This window comes from Lycorma delicatula, chromosome 1 (genome assembly GCF_047948215.1).
Source record: "Lycorma delicatula isolate Av1 chromosome 1, ASM4794821v1, whole genome shotgun sequence".
NCBI classification, from domain to species: domain Eukaryota; kingdom Metazoa; phylum Arthropoda; class Insecta; order Hemiptera; family Fulgoridae; genus Lycorma; species Lycorma delicatula.
The window spans coordinates 340683001-340701607 of NC_134455.1; the positions used below are offsets into that span (position 1 = coordinate 340683001).

Genomic DNA, 18607 nt, shown 5'->3' on the forward strand with positions numbered 1-18607 from the left:
CGTAAATCTTACAAGTAATATCACAGACAGAATCTAACAGTAAAATAAATTTATTTAAAACAAAAAACATATTTTTGTTTTATACTTTTATATTTTATAAAAGATTTAACAAAATCTGTAAGGGGTGTAAAGGCCCCACTTCTCGGATAACAAAGATTAATGTTCTAAAAAACTACAACTAATCTACAAAAACTAAAAACACTAAAACTAGGTAAATATTACATTTTGTTAAACATATTTATATTCCGTAGGAATAAAAGTACCTGATCTATCACTTGCTTGTCGTTGCCTAGGATACGGCAATTGTTTCGGGATAATTTAAATTTGCGAAATAAGGCCGCATAACATATGCAATCTAACAGGATCTGGTGCACAGTTAAATGGCAGTTGCATCTTTCGCGTAGTAGTGCGTGTTCTGCTAACATGAGGTACTCTTGTGTGACTCAATTTTATGCTAACCACAATCGACAGAGGACCACTTTCTCATGATGAGGTTTTCTGTATGAGGAATCCCATGGCAACACAGAATCTTTAATGTACCAGAGTTTGTTATCAAGTACCAGTATTGTTACTCTTCAAGTGCCATGTAAGCCTGCGGTTCACCATACTCTCCATCACTTTGGATAAAACAAAAGTCAAAGAGATAGGGTGGTAGCTTGAGGGGCTTCCTTTGTCTTTACCAAGTTTAATTACTGGTATGACAGTGGCTTCTGACCAGACCAAAGGGAAAACTTGTGAGGAGAATAGACTATTATAAATACACAACAGGTGTGGTAGCGCCAAATTAGGAAGGTGTGAGAACATACTGAGACGAATGTTATCAGGTCCAGGAGAAATGTCACGTGAATTTTTAAGTGCGTATGACAACTCGTTGAATGAAAATGGAGGGTTTAATTCATTGACCATATCACCAGTGTTTAATGATAGTACTTCCATCTGTAATTTGTACCTCTGAAATTCATTACTGACTGATGAGCTAAGGGACACTGAATGGAAACATTCGACCAAAATACTTGCCATTGTAGAAGGTGATGTAAAGAGTTTTCCTTCATGAATGAGTCCAAGAATGGATTGCTTTGGTGATCTGCAGATTGTATGGATATTTTTCCACACAGTAGACGTGGAAGTAGTGCGTGAGATTGTGTCCACGTATTTTCTCCATGACTTCCTCGTAGTGTCTAAGAATACCCGATGACATACCGCTCTAGCCTTATGGTACAAATCTAAGTGTTCATTTGTAGGTTTGGGGTTAAATTTGCGCAGTGCTCGTCGTCAATTGCTAATAGCGTTATGGCAATCAGCATTCCACCAAGGAACGGAGAGACGTCTTGGGTTTCCCAATTTTTGTGGGGTATATCTATTGGCATTGTCAAGTATCAGAGATGTAAAAGAGTTAAGCTCGTCAAGGGTGTTAGCACCATCGCCATACTGTGATAGGAAGGCTTTATGGTAAATGTTTCAATCCACCTTTTTAACAATCCATCTCCATGGTCTTTTATTCACCTTGCGGTCAACACCAAAAGCTATAGTATTGGCCTTCGGTCACTGCTGTGAAGGTGGTCTCAAGCAGGCCAACACAAAAGAAGGGAGTAAATTTGGTGAGCATTAGGAGAAGTCAATGTTTGATAGGGTACCAGAAGATGAGGACATAAATGTGTATGGATCATCATTCAGTAAACAAAGGTCCAAGTCTTATCACACTCTGTTTATCATATTTCCTTGAGAGGAGCAGAAAGATGAGCCTCAGGAAATATGATGGGCATTGAAGTCTCCTTCTATTAACAACGAAGATGGAATTTGTTTGAGGAGATTTGATATTTCTAGAGCATTGTATTCAGAGTTTGGTGAGAGATACTAGTTGCAAATATGCAATTTAAAGGGGACTGAGAGTTTTACAGCAACAGCAAGAATGAGGGTAGCTAGTTGTAGCCTTGCAGCTGACACCTCATTTTGCATGAAAATAGCAACACCACCACTCTCACTACTATCTACAAGATAGTCATATCTCTCACATGCATAGCCTCTAGTATTACCGCATCTTGCTGTAATAGATGCATTTCTTAGAAGCACATTATTAATGGTTCATGTGCATGCATCAAAATTTTAACATCTTCAATGCAGGGCCACAGACCCCTAACATTCCACTGAATAATGCTCATAAATAAAGCTAGTTAGATGCAGAAATAGAGGTAAATATATGATAAAATTAATTATAGGTGATCCGGTTTTTCTTTTTCAAATTTTTGATTTTAAGAAAATCCGATGCCCTGGGATCAGGTGGTTACTCTACCATATCCTCCAGTAAACGTGGTATTGGAGGGGAAGATTTAGAAAAATGGGAAGTTGCAGACGACATCCCAGAGGTGGTTGTGTGGGCTCCCTTAACAGGGAGCTTATTTGGTGGCTTACCATGAACTGTATTTACTCTTGTTCGCAAAGGTAAAATTTTAGGGACAAGAACTTTCAGAGGGATCGAACTGTTGGTTTCACTGGGTGCAGCTATCGACTTCTTATTCATTTTAGGAAGCTCTGAAATAGTGGCTATGAGTGAAGAGACTTGATCAGATAATATCTGCACAAGATCTTTTATCTCACTGCAGGATTTGCATTGTTGGTTATCTTCATGGCATAACTGCCATGTCGTGGCAGTGAAAGAGATATTGGGTTTAACTAAGTTACAAGAGTTGATTAATTTTCTATATTCTCTTCATGCAGCTAGAAAGGATAGTTTCTGCTCCATACAGATGCTGAGAATTGCCTTCTCTTCTTTAAACGTTGGGCGATCCCAGAGCGAGCTCTATGTGATCCACTGCAGTTCGCACATTACCCATTTTCCTGGCAGCTAGTGTCACTGTGGTTTTCCTTAGCACATCGAGCACAGATCACTGTTTCTGAGCAAGACGTTGTAATGTGACCATACCCTTGGCATTTGAAACATTGCCATGGGTTGGGTATGAATGGTTGTACTCGAACTGATAGTTAACCTACTTTTATTTTCTCTGGTGGTAATGGAAGGTTAAATGTCAAAATAAGGGAACATGTAGGTTCTTCCACTCCAGTTTGCCTTTTCATTATTCGCTTCATCCCCACAATTTCCTGAGTACAAAGCTCACTAACTATTTCATTGACGTCCATGTCCAGAAGATCCCGGCAAATGATTACTCCTCGGCTTGTATTTAAGAATTTGTGGCATACTGCCTGTATGTTTGCATTACCCATGTTGGTAATATGTAAGAGGGATTGGCTCTGTTCATCACTAAACGTCTCAACCAATATTGATCTGTTTCTTAACTTCTGAATGTTTTTTGGCAAACCACCTGAACCCGTTATCACCTTATTTATCAGGAAGGGAGAGATCTTTTGAAGGGAGCCTCCTTCTTGATTGTTCTGAAGAACGATAAGACATATAATTTTATGCAGTGGATGAGATGCATTGCCATTCACAGTATTTTTGTTGATATAGTTTTTATCCTCATCGGACAACACCGATTGAGGTCTTTTCACATGACAAGGCTTGGTGGTTTTTTTAGATGGACCACCAACCATCATAAAATTATTTTGTGGACTAGTAATTTTGGTCGCATTAGTACTGGCGATATAATGGACCACTCCAGCACAGTGCATAGATACTGGAGTTAGAACTAAATACAACTGGGTTTGCCCAGGTGCCCAGAGGACATCGTTCGAGACTCACTATGTAGAGCCATTCACCCGTTAGCACGTTAGTTTCCAACTTGGGTTACGGTTGCATTTTGCAAGAAGTCACAACGTCACCAAGTGCATGTGAAAGAGCAAATAGTGTAGAATGTTGTTGTGTAGTTGTGTAAGGGTATATGTTGTAATTTGTGTAGTGTTCTTGGTTCTTGGTGTATGTGTTTAGTGTAAAGTGTTCTGCAGCTCTGTGTGTAGTGGGAAGAAAAGCTTCAGAGGCTAGGCCATGGGGATGCCAACCTCTAAAGTCTTAAAGAATAAGACTTCCTGTCGGGGTTCATGCTAAATGTTTATTGGTATATTTATACATACATTGCACTACATCTGCAGCTACATCAGGCCTGGCAAGCCGGTAGCGGTAATTACATTTGCTATACACATAAACATACACATCCAGAGCTGGTAGTAGCTGGAAAACTGGTTGGAGAAATATATATATTTAACCAGCTGACCTTGAAAAACAAACGGATGCATGGGTCAATCTGATCTGTGTTTGATGCGAATGTCAGAGGCTTCCATCTCTTAATTACCTTTATCTCTTTAAAACTCTTCTATTTTTTCATCTGACCTTTATAAATAAACTGAGCTTTACATTACTCTTTAAAAATACACTTACTCTAAAAACTACATTTTTACAAATATGTGTGTAACTGAAAATAAATCTTTGGTGTGTTGTGATAAGTAAAAATTTAATTATTTTTGTTAATGAATGTATAAAACAAAACAAAATTTGACATACAAAATTAAAATTTTTATTAATTTGATGTGAAATTGTATTATTTTTTTTTATATCTTTTTTAGAATAATTTTTGAAAATCAGAGAAATACATTTTATCAAGCACATAATGTGTACTGAAAAAAAATGATTTGTTTTCCCATAATTAATTTAAGGTAAGGTCAGGATTTATTTATAGGTAGTTAAATATTAAAAACCAGAATTCAGTCCTATTGACAAAAATCATTATCATGATCACTAATATTTACACCTCTAACAGCTGGTATTGTATTACTACTACAAAGATAAGATTGGTCCAAAGTTCTTCCAGTGAAAATACCTTTCCTGTCCACAAGTAAAACTACCCTAACAATTTTTGAATGAGTTTAGTAATTTACTTGTTTCACTAATTGTCTGTAGTAACTCACCAAACAACCTCTTGCATTCTCCCACTGTCCACACTGTAATGCTTATGATGTCATATTGTACACTACTCTGCACCCTACAGTACTACATGTTGATAGATAATGCCGTCTTACAATTGCAACAGACACAACCAGCAATATGCCTATACTCGCCTCTTCAAAAACTATATTAACTCGTCTTTCTTGGAGTATTTATACTTCTATCCTCTTGACCTGCAGAACCAGACCCAAGTTGAAGCGTAGAACCAATTGAGTCCTTACTTTTTCTCATGAATTCCTACTCTGATCAGGCAATTCTTCTCATGAAACAACATCTGTCAACAACATCATGTTGTTGGGTAGTATTACAAAGAATGATTGTTAAACAAAACTGTTAGTCGTAAAAAAAGTATTTCTTTAGTCCTCCTCTGGATTCCTTCCATTGTTATTTTATACTACTTTCTTCTTAATTGGCTGGAATCCATTACTAAGGTCCATTATGCTGGTGTTGTTATAATATTTTGATTTATAATTGATAAAAAATGAAGTGTTCTTTTTTTATTGTACATATACTTAAAATTAAATTTTTATTTATTTGCACGAATTCAAACCAGCTTCATAACTACCTACTCAGTTCATGAAATGAGTCAGCTAAAGTTTTATTTCTTTTACTAAATTTTAATTTTATTCAAGATTAATTTTAATCTTGATTTTTTAAATATTTTGATTAGTAAAAATATAAACAATAAATATTTAAATATAAGTATGAGCATTTGAATTCTATTAAAAAAGGATGAAAATTAATTTTGTATATTTCATGGCTAAATGATTAAAATTACTATTTTGAAGTATTTTTTGTTTGAAATTAACAGAAAAAATAAAAAATTAAACATTATTGCAATAATTAGTTTTTATGTGATATTTAACAGATATAATATAAGAATTAAAGTCAGTGTTTTTAAAGTTAATTTTTACACTATGTTAGCAGCTACAAAAATTAAAATGTAGTTGTGGATTAGCATTCCACAAAAATTTATAATTACCTAAGATTTTTATATTTAATTGGGGGACAAAATAATGTTGAAACAGGGAACTAGTCTGGGATAACAGTGTGAGATGGTTCAAAGCTGTTAATTTATCCAGATTTAAACGGTTAAGAGTTAATTTTATAAAAGTATATCTTTTCACAATCTATCAATTAACAGTAGACTTCTGCTCTGTAAGAAGTAAAGTAGTACATGACTCCAAGTATTAAATTAGAAAATTTTCCATGAATATTTTCTTCCATCCTTTTTGGTTGACTGTGCACATCATTTTTATACCATTAAAATTTAAAGAATCATGCCATCAGAAATCATATTGTTTTAAGTGAAATGTTTAAACTAATTAATAATGTTATTTTTTACTAAAAAATAAATGCAGAAGCAGGATTTGTATACAAAATTACTTGAAATGATATATAACACTGTTTTTAAAATTATGATAATCTTTAAAAAAATAACACTTGTATTACTATTAACGAAGAAAAATAAAAAATTAATATGAAATTGAATTCTACACCCTGGTTAATGTGTGAGATTACGCATAATTCATTATATCGTTTTGCTAAAAAGAAAATGTTTTTGAAATGTAAATTTCACTTACACCCTTTTAAATGTATGAAAGTAAAAAGGCTGACTTCACTTCAGCAGAGAGCTACTGACTGATTGCTTTAACGTGCACCCTTTGCAAGCTGATGGAGAAGATGATAAATAAGAGACTGAAATGGCATCTGGAAAGAATCAAATTCTTCTCCCAATACCAATATGGATTTAGAGAAAAGAGATCTACCATGGACCACCTAATATCTATACAGACAGATGTATGTAAGGCATTCGCCTTACATACCTTAGACATTGAAAAGGCTTATGATTTGGCTTGGAGAGAGAGGATAATTGCTACCTTGTTACAGAACAATGTTAACAGGAATATGTTGTTACTTGTTATCTTCTTTCTCTTTGTTATCTTAAATATGTTACTTATCTATGTTTATTCTTTATTGTTTATTTTTGTTGGTCATGATTAAAAAAAATAAATAAATAAATAAAAAGTTAAAATATTAATTTAAAACCAGGTTCAAACTCCCATTAACTAATAAAATGAAATATAATAATTTCAAATTATAATTATTTTTAAAAAACCATCACTCTTCAGAATAAAATCATTATTTGCATTTTCATTTTAAGAAAACAAATACAGTAATTTTTATATTAACCACTTTCATATTTTAAGAGAACAGGTTCAGAGGATGTTTAGAAAAAAATATGAGTTTTGATTTCCATTAATCCCTACACTGATGAATAAAAAATATATATATAATAGACTTTATCTTATATTTTTCTTTATGCTGCATGTGGTCTCTACTTAATTTCAGCTGTCTAACCAAAACTGTTTCTGAATTGCTGATAATTTGCTATCTGAATGGGGAAATATTTCTAGCTCTTGGAGATGATTTTATTAAAATGCCTTTTTTTTTGCATATCTGTGCATCACAAAAGAAAGCTTTGGACTGATTTTTAGGTGTAAAACCCATTGGGGCTACTCAGGTATGTCAGTAAGAAGTCGATCAGAAAATAAGAATTTAGGGTTTATACTTTCATAATTATCTGTTTAAAAAGTAAGACTTAAAACCAATGAACAGTGACTTTGCACTGTAATATCCAATTGCTGTGATGTATGAATTATGATCATGAATCACAGTGTCATGATTGCATTGTTGCTTAAAAACAATTGAGTGAAAAGATTCTTTAAAAAAGTATTGGAATGCGTAAAACTGTGTTTTCACATGATAGTACTCACTGCTATTATTCCACTGGGAAAAAATATTGTTAATTAGCTCTGAGAGGTCTTTTGGAGAAAGAATTCTAATATTTTGAATGAGATGTTTGATATTTAATTATTTTAAAATGTGCATAATTTCATAACTCTTAATGTTAAAAACTTAGGAAGGTTTTTAATTTTATTTGGATGTCTTAATCTAAATCCTGATGTTTTAAAAGATTCAGAGAACTAAGTATTTAGATTACTAACATTTATTTATTTACTCCTGGTTCCAATCTTAAAACATAAATCTCACTTGAAACAAATCTAATAAAAGGATTTTATAAATGAAACAAGTTCATTAAATCTGTACAGATTATAAACTTAGTAAATACGTAAGTATTTTATATCTGTATGTAGAGTTATTTGTTTTAGATTTTCTGTATATCTTTTGGAATGCTTTGAGAGATTCCGTAATGGTGAATTAGAAGTAGCAGTTAGAAAAGTGAAGGAATTTGAAATAGAACTCGAAGAATATCTACCAGTCGGTCAGTTTGCAGATACTGATAGGTATATCTGGAACCGATGTAAAGAAGGTATTGAGCATGTGTTTCTCAGTACCCAAGCTCACTTAGCCTTCCATAGTGGTGATATGGAAACTCTTGATAAGGTAAATAAAAAATGTTAAATTGATTACAACAACTGTAGTATTTAATTTATAATAAATTAATATTTAATTATAATAAATTTATAACTGTAGTATGTAGTATTTAATTTATCAGTTTATTTTATGCTGATTCTCTCAAGAATGATTTAGATTGAAAGGTTGAAAAAGATTTGAAAAACCTTCAAGCAGATAAAAAAAAAACTTTTCTCTCTTTAAGAATAGCACTTGACCTGCTGGAGTGATAAAAATTTTCATACCTTTTGAAGTAATCTTAAGTATGAATAGCAAAATTATGTTTATTTTTTTTCCTAATTGTTTGCTTTTATCAATCAAAAATATTCCAGGATCTGTCACTGGTGTGTATAAAAATTCAGGATGACTCAACTAGGCAACTTGACAATCTTTGCTTTGCTTTTAAGTTATTTATTGTGGTAATGCATGTAATTATATGTTATGTTGAGACTATTTTTTTATTTATTAGTTGGCATCACGTAATAACAGCTGATATTTGTGTCAGCGTATGTTGTATCACTTGACTTTATTTGCAACAGTATAATTAGACTGGATGTAGTACAGGAATTCTTTTATAACTTTATTTGCAAGCTGTGTGCACAATATTACATAATATTGAGAGTTTAAAAAACTTGAATTGTGGATCTTTAGATACATCTACGTTATAAGATCTAACTGTAATCTAAATAAAAATTGACTGGATACCAAGCTATGCTATGTCCATAAATCTACAGTTTAATATATTTTTTTTTTACATCAATCCTGAAGGGCCAGGAAGTTCTGAATGCTTTCTTGCCACAATATAGCACTTGGAACTATTTTAGTCATATGATGGTTCAGTTCATTTCCAGTGTTTTCTGTTTCTTACTACAAGTTAAATTTTACTCAGTATGTCAGTACCAACTAAATTTTTTAAAAACTTTGAATAAAAACTAAATTTTTTATAATTACGTAAGTTAAATTTCTATTATGTAATAGTAAAATTCTCGTATTTAAAAAAGAATTTGTAATATAATAATTTGAAGATAAAATTTTGTTAATACTTGTTATTGAATGCATCTTTTGCCAATACATTTTTCTTATACATTAAATAATGTCTAAGTATTTCTTCAAGATTACATTTGAAGTTGAAAAATGAAACTGCAACATTCATAATTTATATAAAAATGTGGAAGTTGTTGTCTACCTAACACAACAGGTAAAAATGACGGTTCTTTGGTATACTGTGATTCTGCATTTGTTAGTTTTGAAAGATGATGTCCTTTTCCAATACTTACAACTTTTATAACAGAAATCTGTTCCAATTTTATGTAGAGGAAATATTCTTCTTTAGTCTGCTTTATTATTATTATTATTAGGATGCAGCACTTTCTTCCCATTTGATCAGAAAATATTTACTTGCTTTTTGTTAGTTAAGCTCAATCAATGTAATGTAATCATTTTAACATTTCTTAGTGTACAGAATATTCAAAGAAAGAATATGTATTCAAACATTATATTATATGGAATAAAAAAATATTCAATATAACAATAAAGTAGTTTTTTATGTAATTATAACAATTTAGTTTTTAATCAATTCACAATTTTTAGATATTTTATTCAAACATGTTGGCCTACCGTGGAATAACAGAATGCTGTGATAAGATTTTTATTTTCTGAAGGTGCAAAACCTGTCAAAATTCACTCATGATGTTAAAACAGTATGGTGAAAAGTGTATTAACCATATAAATTGTTATAAGTTATCAGGCAGATGTTTGTTATATTGTTATCAGGCAGAACAAGTGTCACTGATTTTCATCATAGTTTGCAGGAAGCAGGTGAAAGTGTCTACTGATGCTTTTCAAAATTACATTAATGATCACATTTGCAAGGACAGACTCAACTTAAAAGGTCAAGGGAGTAATCAGTATCTTGAGATTTTGCTTAATATCTTAGGCACATTTGTTTACAATTAAAAAATAACAATATTTCCAAAAAAAGCTTTTAGTAAAATCACACCTCGAAACCAAAAAAATGCTCTAAACTACTGCTATGTTGTGACATCACAGGTGAGCAGTGGAATTAAATAAATGAATAATATATAAAGTCTAAAAAAAGTAACTTGGTCTGGCTGGGTCTTGAACTCGATCATACGATTGACTTGGTACCTGGTGTGTTAAGTCTCACAGCTACACCAGTCGGCCGACCATACAAGTGAAATCTGTTCTACGTAAGTTGTGAAATTAGATTAGTTAAGTTAGTGCTGACCATTGCTGCTAGTACCACCACACCCGTGTGAATTAAATACAGTATGTGTGTGAACTTTAGTTAAAATTGAATTAAATAAACGAAAAAATATTATATTTAAATAGATATTTTAAATTAAGTTGTGTGTTGTGAATGTGTTTTGTAAGATGTGTATCAAAAACAACATTGCTGTCAGTCTTTTTTTTATTTATGGAAATATGATTACTTGGAAATAAAATGGCTGTTTGTAGAAAGGAACTATTGGAATTTTTGAAAAATTTGTTTGATTTGAAAACTAATATAGAAGAAACTGTCAAAATACAAATTAATAGACTTAATATTGGGCCTCTATTGTAAACTAGAATAAAAATAATGAAGAGTTGTATAATGGGAATAAAAAATTTAATAAAGTAATTAACCAAAAATAATTTCTGTTTTATGAAGGACTGGAGTCTTTGAAAAGACTAATTTAGTAGAACGGAAGGCTGAAGAAGAGACCGATACTGTTTTTTAAAACAAAAAATGTTGATTTATTTAATGGTACATTGATTGTAAAATTAGATAAATGTGAAATCAACTATGTAACAAGAATGGCTGTGCGTGTGGATAGAATGCTGCCTTTTATCATCTTGTTTTTATCATGAAGGAAAATTACAGTTATTTAAAATGTAAGATATTAAGATTCTTATTACTCATGACTAAGATTATGAGACAAGAAGAAAGCACAAAAATTTATTTTAACTTAGTAGTTATTTTGAGAGGTTACACTAGAGCTGTATATATTAGAAATAATGAATCGAAATAAAAATATAATTTAATTAATGAATTTATTTATTGGAGTATTAAATAAAATGCAGCAGAAAATAATTATGCACATTATTTTTTCTGCAGAATTTGTGAAGTGAAGATGGATTATTACATTTTTTTTTTTTTAAAGACAGTATTTAATTAAAAACATACTTTGTTTTGTTTGATTAATTCAGTAACAGGATGTTCATAAATAACATAGAGTATAATAACGTAAATTTATTTCCAATATACTTATAATAAACATGTCATTTCTTTAAAAAAATTCAAACAAAGCATACTCTGAAACTGCTTCCAGGTTCTTTAATTTTGTTGTTGCTGGAAATGTATATTACTCTACAGATAGTATATGTATTCTTATTACTGATATTTTTTCCTCTAGTTCTGATAAATGTACAATCCACATTCAACTGATGGTATGAAATTGTATTTCTGAAAAAAGGTAATGAACTGGGTAGTAAGCCTCAATGTTTGTGACTTTGCAGTAAAATTAGATGAATCAAATTCCAGCAAAGTTGTTTTAGCCCTATTGTTTTGTTTGAAATTTTTGGTCTTATTCTTCGTTTGTGTTATGTTAAAGCTTATTTTTTTCTGGAAGATAAATTTTGACTAATTCCTGCTTAATTTAAATATAGATAATTACTGATTTTCTAGATAATTGAGAAGATAAAGCCAGTAGAATCATTAGATAATAGCAGTTTATCTGCGATATTTGGTATAAAATGTCGGTTTTTTATGGCATATGGACCATTTGAAACTACTAAAAGTGCCATATCTTATGGGAGGAAGGCGATAGAGTTAGATAAAACAATTCCTTTATGGCATTTTTATCTTGGAAAGAGTCTTGCTCGGTACAGAAGAGCAAATTCTTACAATGATCCTCCTTCTAAAGAAGAAATCAGAGAATTAGAATTGGCATTCTCAGAGAGTAAAACACCAGATAAGGCAGTTATGCTTTTGGAAACATATGCTGAGATGATAAAAGGAAGACGCCTACCGAATCAACGAGAAATTGAAGCAAAATGCAAAAAGCTCTTAGAGTAAGTTCTGTTTGTATTATTTATGTATATAAAAATGAAGTATGTCTGTTTAGGGATCACTCTTTAACATCTTATTAGTTTCTAATGAAACTTGTTGATTTGCTCTTGGCCTTGATCAAAATTAAGCCATATGTTACTTGAACATAATCTGAGTTCTTTCATGGTTGTAAACAGATCATTACTGTTTTTTTCAGTTTATAGTCATTTTCATAAAAACTTAGTAAACTTAAAATTTAACTTCTATAACATTTAAACAACACTGACTGAAATGTTTTACTTTTTTAATAATTATTTATCTTACATAAATAGTTTACACAATAGTTATCATGATTATATCAACAAATCTGTAGAAACAAGCATAATGTATGAAAGTAGAGTAGATAGATAAATGACTTAATGATCTAGTTTTTTGAAATTACATTTTTTAACTTTCTATTCTACCGAATAAGCGAAGTTAAAATTATTTTTTTTTAAAATTTACTTTGTTAAGTTTTATGTTTTACAAAGAGCACTTTAAATTTTTATTTTCCACTTTGCATTGTTTATTTCTGGTTTGTTTGTATTTTGAATAGTATTTGAAAAGAGCCAGAGTTAAAAGTAAAATATGTTTACGTTTCAACTCCGCTCATTATTTGGTAAAATTCAATTTGTACTTTCTAGTAATGCTGCTATATATTTTTCTTAAAGTTGCACAAGAAGTGGTTACCTCAGCTTAATAATAATGATTTGTAGAAATCCATGATTTAATTTTCATCTCTTGGATTATACTCAGTTCAAATTTTACAAGTAATATATTACTTTTATTGGAAATTACCTCATTAACTGCCATTTTTATGGCTGTTGTTTCTTGTTTTTTTAAAGACCACTGTCTTAACTTTGTTTGCCATGTTGTTTACATGCAACCAAAACAACTAAGAGAATTACATACAAAGTTATCCTATCTTTAGACTTTTTTCAAAATGTTATTCTGAAAAGTCAGCCTTTTAAAAAACAGCACAACTCTTCCTTCTTTTTTGTAAATCAAAACATTAAAAGTTTAGTCTTTTATAAAACAAACAAAACTTCTTACGCTTCACATGTTGCTTTCCACATTTTTAACTTTTCATTCCTTTTTTCAAATCTTCCCTATTAAAAATAAAGAAAGTAACAAAAAAAGTTAATAATAATGGATTAAAGTTAAAAAATGGATTTTTTGGTGTCCATTTTTAAAAAGTACTTTTGAACTTCTCTCTTTTCGTTTTTTGACTATTTACTGCTTTTTTTTTTAACCAAAGGTTTGAAAATAAAATGTAAATAGTTTAAAGGTGAAGAGTTAAAAATGAAAAGGAAGTTTTTATTTTATAAAAGACTACACTACACTTTTCATGATTTACAAAAAAATGCAAATTGAAGAGTTGCTCAGTTTTTAAATGATTTTTCTAACTTAACAAAATAACGTTTTGTAGAGTAACTTATGAGAATTAAGGTAAAGATAACTTTGTTTATTTTGCTATCTTAGTTATTTTGATTTTATGTGAATAAAGTATGACAAAACAATTTATTTTCTTTGCAAAAAAAAGATACCACTGCAATGAAGATGGGTGCTTGACAAAATTGCATTATGTTCTTGTAAAAAAAGAAATATTTTAGTTTCAAAATTTGATCCAACTATAACACACAGGATGAAAGTGAAATTATAAAAAAACATTAAGTCATGCTAAGGCTGTTAACAAATTTAGCAGAAATAAGACGTCTGGAGTATGGAAATCAATGGTCTGTGCAGTTAGTTTGTAATCTCTAGGTACAGTGTTTTTTATGACTTTTTTAAATTTAAGTGAAGAAAGTTAATATTTCTTGACCAGTTGGGAGCTTTTCTTTATTAATTTGAAAATATTTTCGGAGCTTAAGTTTGTAATTTACTTTTTACATGATACCTTTTTGTTAAACAGTATAGTATAATTTTTCCCCTTTCTATTAAATGGTTAAAATCATGTAACAGGAAAATAAATACTACAACAGAAACATTGATGTAATTTTGATTTCTTGTTATAGTGCTTTATAAACTGATGTAGGATTTTAGAAAATATCTGATATGAAGGTATTTTGTAGTACTTACAATAAGTTTTTTGAATGTAAAGTAAGTTTGTTGTTTACATTACAAACTTCTTATTTTACTTAATTAGGTTTTTGTAAGTTTTGAACAAACAGTTTGTTCGTTACTGAATTCAATATATATGTGTGTGAGCACACTTTTTGTCTCAGATTTTGATTTTGGATTTGGATTAGGCATCATTAGAGAATTACAAATATACACGAATGGCTGTGATCGGCCGTCAGGTTCGCCTCAAAACGGCTGTCAAAATTTTCATTTTGTAATAACTCAGTAACGATGTAAGCTGTCAAATTGGTTCAAATACAGTAATGTAAGGGTTTCTAAAGTGCACAAATAATTATATAAATATCAGTTTTATAAATCAAATGTGAGACCCCAAAATGGCAGAAAAATTAACCTATTTTTGGCTATAGGATCATTTCCTTACACGTTGCTGTGCAATTTAGAATCACTCTGAGTATTTCCATTTTTTATTTTATATATATATATATAGCATATTTTTTTATAGTATTATACTATAATAAGTATATATTTATACTATTTTTTATAGTTTATATTTTTATAGTATAAATATATATACTGGTGTGTGTGTATATATATATATATATATAAAAGGGCAAGTCAAAAAGTAAGGTGAAATTAAAAAAATCAATATATTTATTTGTACACATAATAATACATGCATTATTTTTCAACATAAATCCCTCCTACTTTTATATACTTTGTCCATTTTTTAACAAGTTTTTGAATTCCTTCCTGGAAGAAAGTTTTCGGTTTGGTTTGCAGAAAATTTTTCACCTCTTCTATGGTCTCTTCATCAGATCGATAATAATTCCCTCACAACTCTTCTTTTACTGGACCAAAAATATGAAAATCACTTGGAGCCAGGTCCGGGACTGTATAGAGGGTGGTCTAGTAGCTCAAAACCGATCGAAGGCAAAGGGTTTTTTTTTGACTGTATGAGGTTGACAATTATACTGAAGCAAAATCATGCCTTTAGAAAGTTTACTACATCTTTTGGATTTGATTTTTTGCTTCAATAAATGCAATAGCTCACAGTAGTTGTCATTGTTTACTGATTGACCTTTAGGTGTGAAGTAAACCAAAAGTGAACCTTTCATATCCCAGAATATCATCATCACTTTTCCTGTAGACATCTAAGTTTTGAACTTTTTGCTGTGGGAGATGAAGGATGTTTCCACACTAACTTTGTCGCTTACTCTCAGGTTCAAAGTGATGAACCCATGTCTCATCAACAGTTACTATTCATTTAAGAAAAGAGTCTCCTTCATCTTCGTAACATTTCAAAAGCTTCTGCTTAATTTTCAAACGATTCTTTTTGTGGATACTGGTCATTTGACGTGGAACCCAGCAAGCACAGACTTTTTGAAAGTTTAAAAATTCATGAACAGTTGAAAATGCTGAGCCATGGCTTATTTTCAATTCACTTGCAATGTCTCAACTGTAATTCGTCGATTACCGAGAATCATTTATTTAATCGCTTCAATATCGTTATTAGTCTTTGAAGTGGACCTTGCCGCTGTTCATCAGAGCGAGAGATCCTACCATTTTTAAAGCAATCAATCCATACTACTGATACCTCCATACTACTGCTGCATTAACTAATAATCTCTGCTAGTTTCACCTCTTCTGAACTGAGGAAACATGTCACTGTTCGCATTTCTTCCTTGGTGCAATCAAACAGAGACTCATTTTAAACAGACATTTAAACACAATCACAAATAGCTGACAATGAAACAGTACTTTCAATGAACACCTGATAGAGGTTATGAGTTACAGCAGAACAATCAATGCTGCCATATATGTGATTGGGAGGAAAATAAAAATTTCCCTTTACTTTTTTACTTACACTCATATAAGAATGAGTATGTTTATATACACACAAACATTTTTTTTCAAAAAGTATTTATAGGTAAGCAGTTTTTGGTAGAGTGGATCATTACTACCCAATGGCTGTGTGTTTTTTTGTAACCTCATACTCATAGAACAGATCAGTATTTGACCAGCAGCCATTTTATATATTTTAGTGTAAAAGTTATTAGTTGCATTTTTATTTTGTGCGTAATGGAACCTGGGTTGAACAATGATACTGGAAAAACTGTCAAAAACTTTGTGATATCAAAAGCAAAACAATTTGTAATATTATGCACTCTCAGGAACAAAACAAATTAAAGAGTGATATAACTATTTCCTAAATGACTGGACTTCAACTGAAAGTGTTGGTTGGTAGGCTGCCAATAAGTTGAAATCCAAATATAATTAACAGTGTGTACAGTTTGATAATGAAAAATCATCAAAAGACTATCCGCAAAATTAAAAATGACTTTTTGTCATTTAATATGTGACATGATTTCAACAGATGATTTGTACAGTGACGTAAAATTTGTGCCAAAGCTGCTTTTGTTTGAATATAAACAGATTTGTTTTGACAATTCATAGGACATGCTGGAGTGTGCCAATTATGATCTCAACCTGATGATGAACACAGTGATAACTGATATGGGTGAATACAACCCAGAAATCAAAGTTCAGTTATCACAGTGGAAGTCACCATCGTTCCCAAAGCCGAAGAAAGCAAAACAAACGATGAACAAAATTAAAGTGATGATTTGTTTTTAATACTTCTGCAGAGTTGTGAATAATATCTTGAATATACAGCAGGCCTATTAGTACTACCTGGAGGTTTTGTGCCATCTTCCTGAGGCATTCCAGTGCAAAATGGCAGACCTATGGGAATCACACAAATGGCAGTTATGTCATGGTAATATAGCCACCCATTTTTCATATATAATCCAACATTTCTTGGTCAAGCATAGAATTTCTTAGTTTTATCATCAAGGCTCCTTATTTACCAGTTATAGCTAATTGTGATTTTTAGTTCTTCCCCAAGCTGAATATGCCACTGAAAGGGTTCCTGGTAGGGCGTAATGATGAATGTTACAGAACAGCTGGTAATCATTTCAAAAGAAAATTACAAAAAAATTTTTCAGCAATTGAAGAACCCTAGTTTCAATGTGGGGAGTCATAAGGGAATTAATTTGAACGAGACTAGGCTTGGAAGGATTTTTTACATGGCCTGCAGTTATGATACCTTTTGAACAGACGATGTATATATTGTTGTTGAATTGCTATAACAGCACATGGCACCTTAGTGTCTTGAAGGGCTACCACCTTGTGGTAGCCCTTCAAGGGCCATTTGGTGAGATAGTCCATTTGGTGAGATAGTCAAGGGCCATTTGGCGTTTGGTGAGATAGTCCTGAGAAGGGCTGTTGAGTCCAGTCACTAGTTTTTATTGCTATCGGTTTGGCTGTAGTCAGGGAGTTGCAGCTCGTCCATTGAAATTGGACCAAGCTTCCCCTCAGTGGCAGTTGGGTCCGCACTGTAGTGTGGCAGTGATGGCTCCCAGAGCCCTATCGGATCGGCGTTGGTCATCTTCCGCCAGTGTGGTTCTCCCCAAGCAATCCCATGTTGGACCAGCTCCTGTTGATCACTTAAAGCCTGGCAAGCTGGAGCAGGAAGGTGCCATCCATATCTAGCAGCTCCCACATCAAGCCGATCTGGCCTGCTGCTCTGGTGGGGATGTTGGCATCCGCCAGGAGGTCCCGTATTGGGCCGGTCAGGGAACTTCTTTATCTTCTTCTTCTTGGTCTGCTCCTGGTGGTGGTCTGCGAGAATGTACTTGCAGTACTGGGTTTCTTATTATAAAGCCAGCCAATGCATGGTGGGGAGTCATGCTGCTGTGCTGGGAGGTTGGCGGTCAGCTGGCTTATTGGAAGGGGTGCTTGTGCAGGCAGGTAGGTGTAGTGTATGTAACTTGCCGCTGATATCTGAATGGTTAACCTCCTGCTCACCAATATTAAGCACAACATGTATATGAAGAATTTTTAAAAAAAGATATATAATATTTCAAATATATTTAATTAAGATCACGCCCACAAAATAACCAGAGGAAAAAATCTGAGAGAACTGTCAAAATAAATTTATGAATAGTGTAAATCATTTTTTAAAATAAAGTGGTGAAATGTTGTTGATTAAAATATTTTCTGTTTTGTTGTGTTCTTATTCTGGAACCAATCGCTCAACTTTTGTTGGTATTTCAATTTCCATTTTT

At 31.8% G+C, this 18607-nt stretch overlaps 1 protein-coding gene across 2 annotated transcripts in view; it reads left to right on the forward strand.

The window, feature by feature from the left end:
• Window positions 1-18607, forward strand: part of LOC142334336 (uncharacterized) — a 34065-nt gene that overhangs the window by 12384 nt on the left and 3074 nt on the right. The window contains exons 3-4 of one of the 2 annotated variants that reach the window (XM_075382302.1): window positions 8050-8299; window positions 11997-12382. In XM_075382302.1, coding sequence (XP_075238417.1) covers window positions 8050-8299; window positions 11997-12382 — 636 coding nt within the window. The remainder of the gene's footprint in view (window positions 1-8049; window positions 8300-11996; window positions 12383-18607) is intronic. The other variant, XM_075382303.1, reaches the window with a different exon arrangement.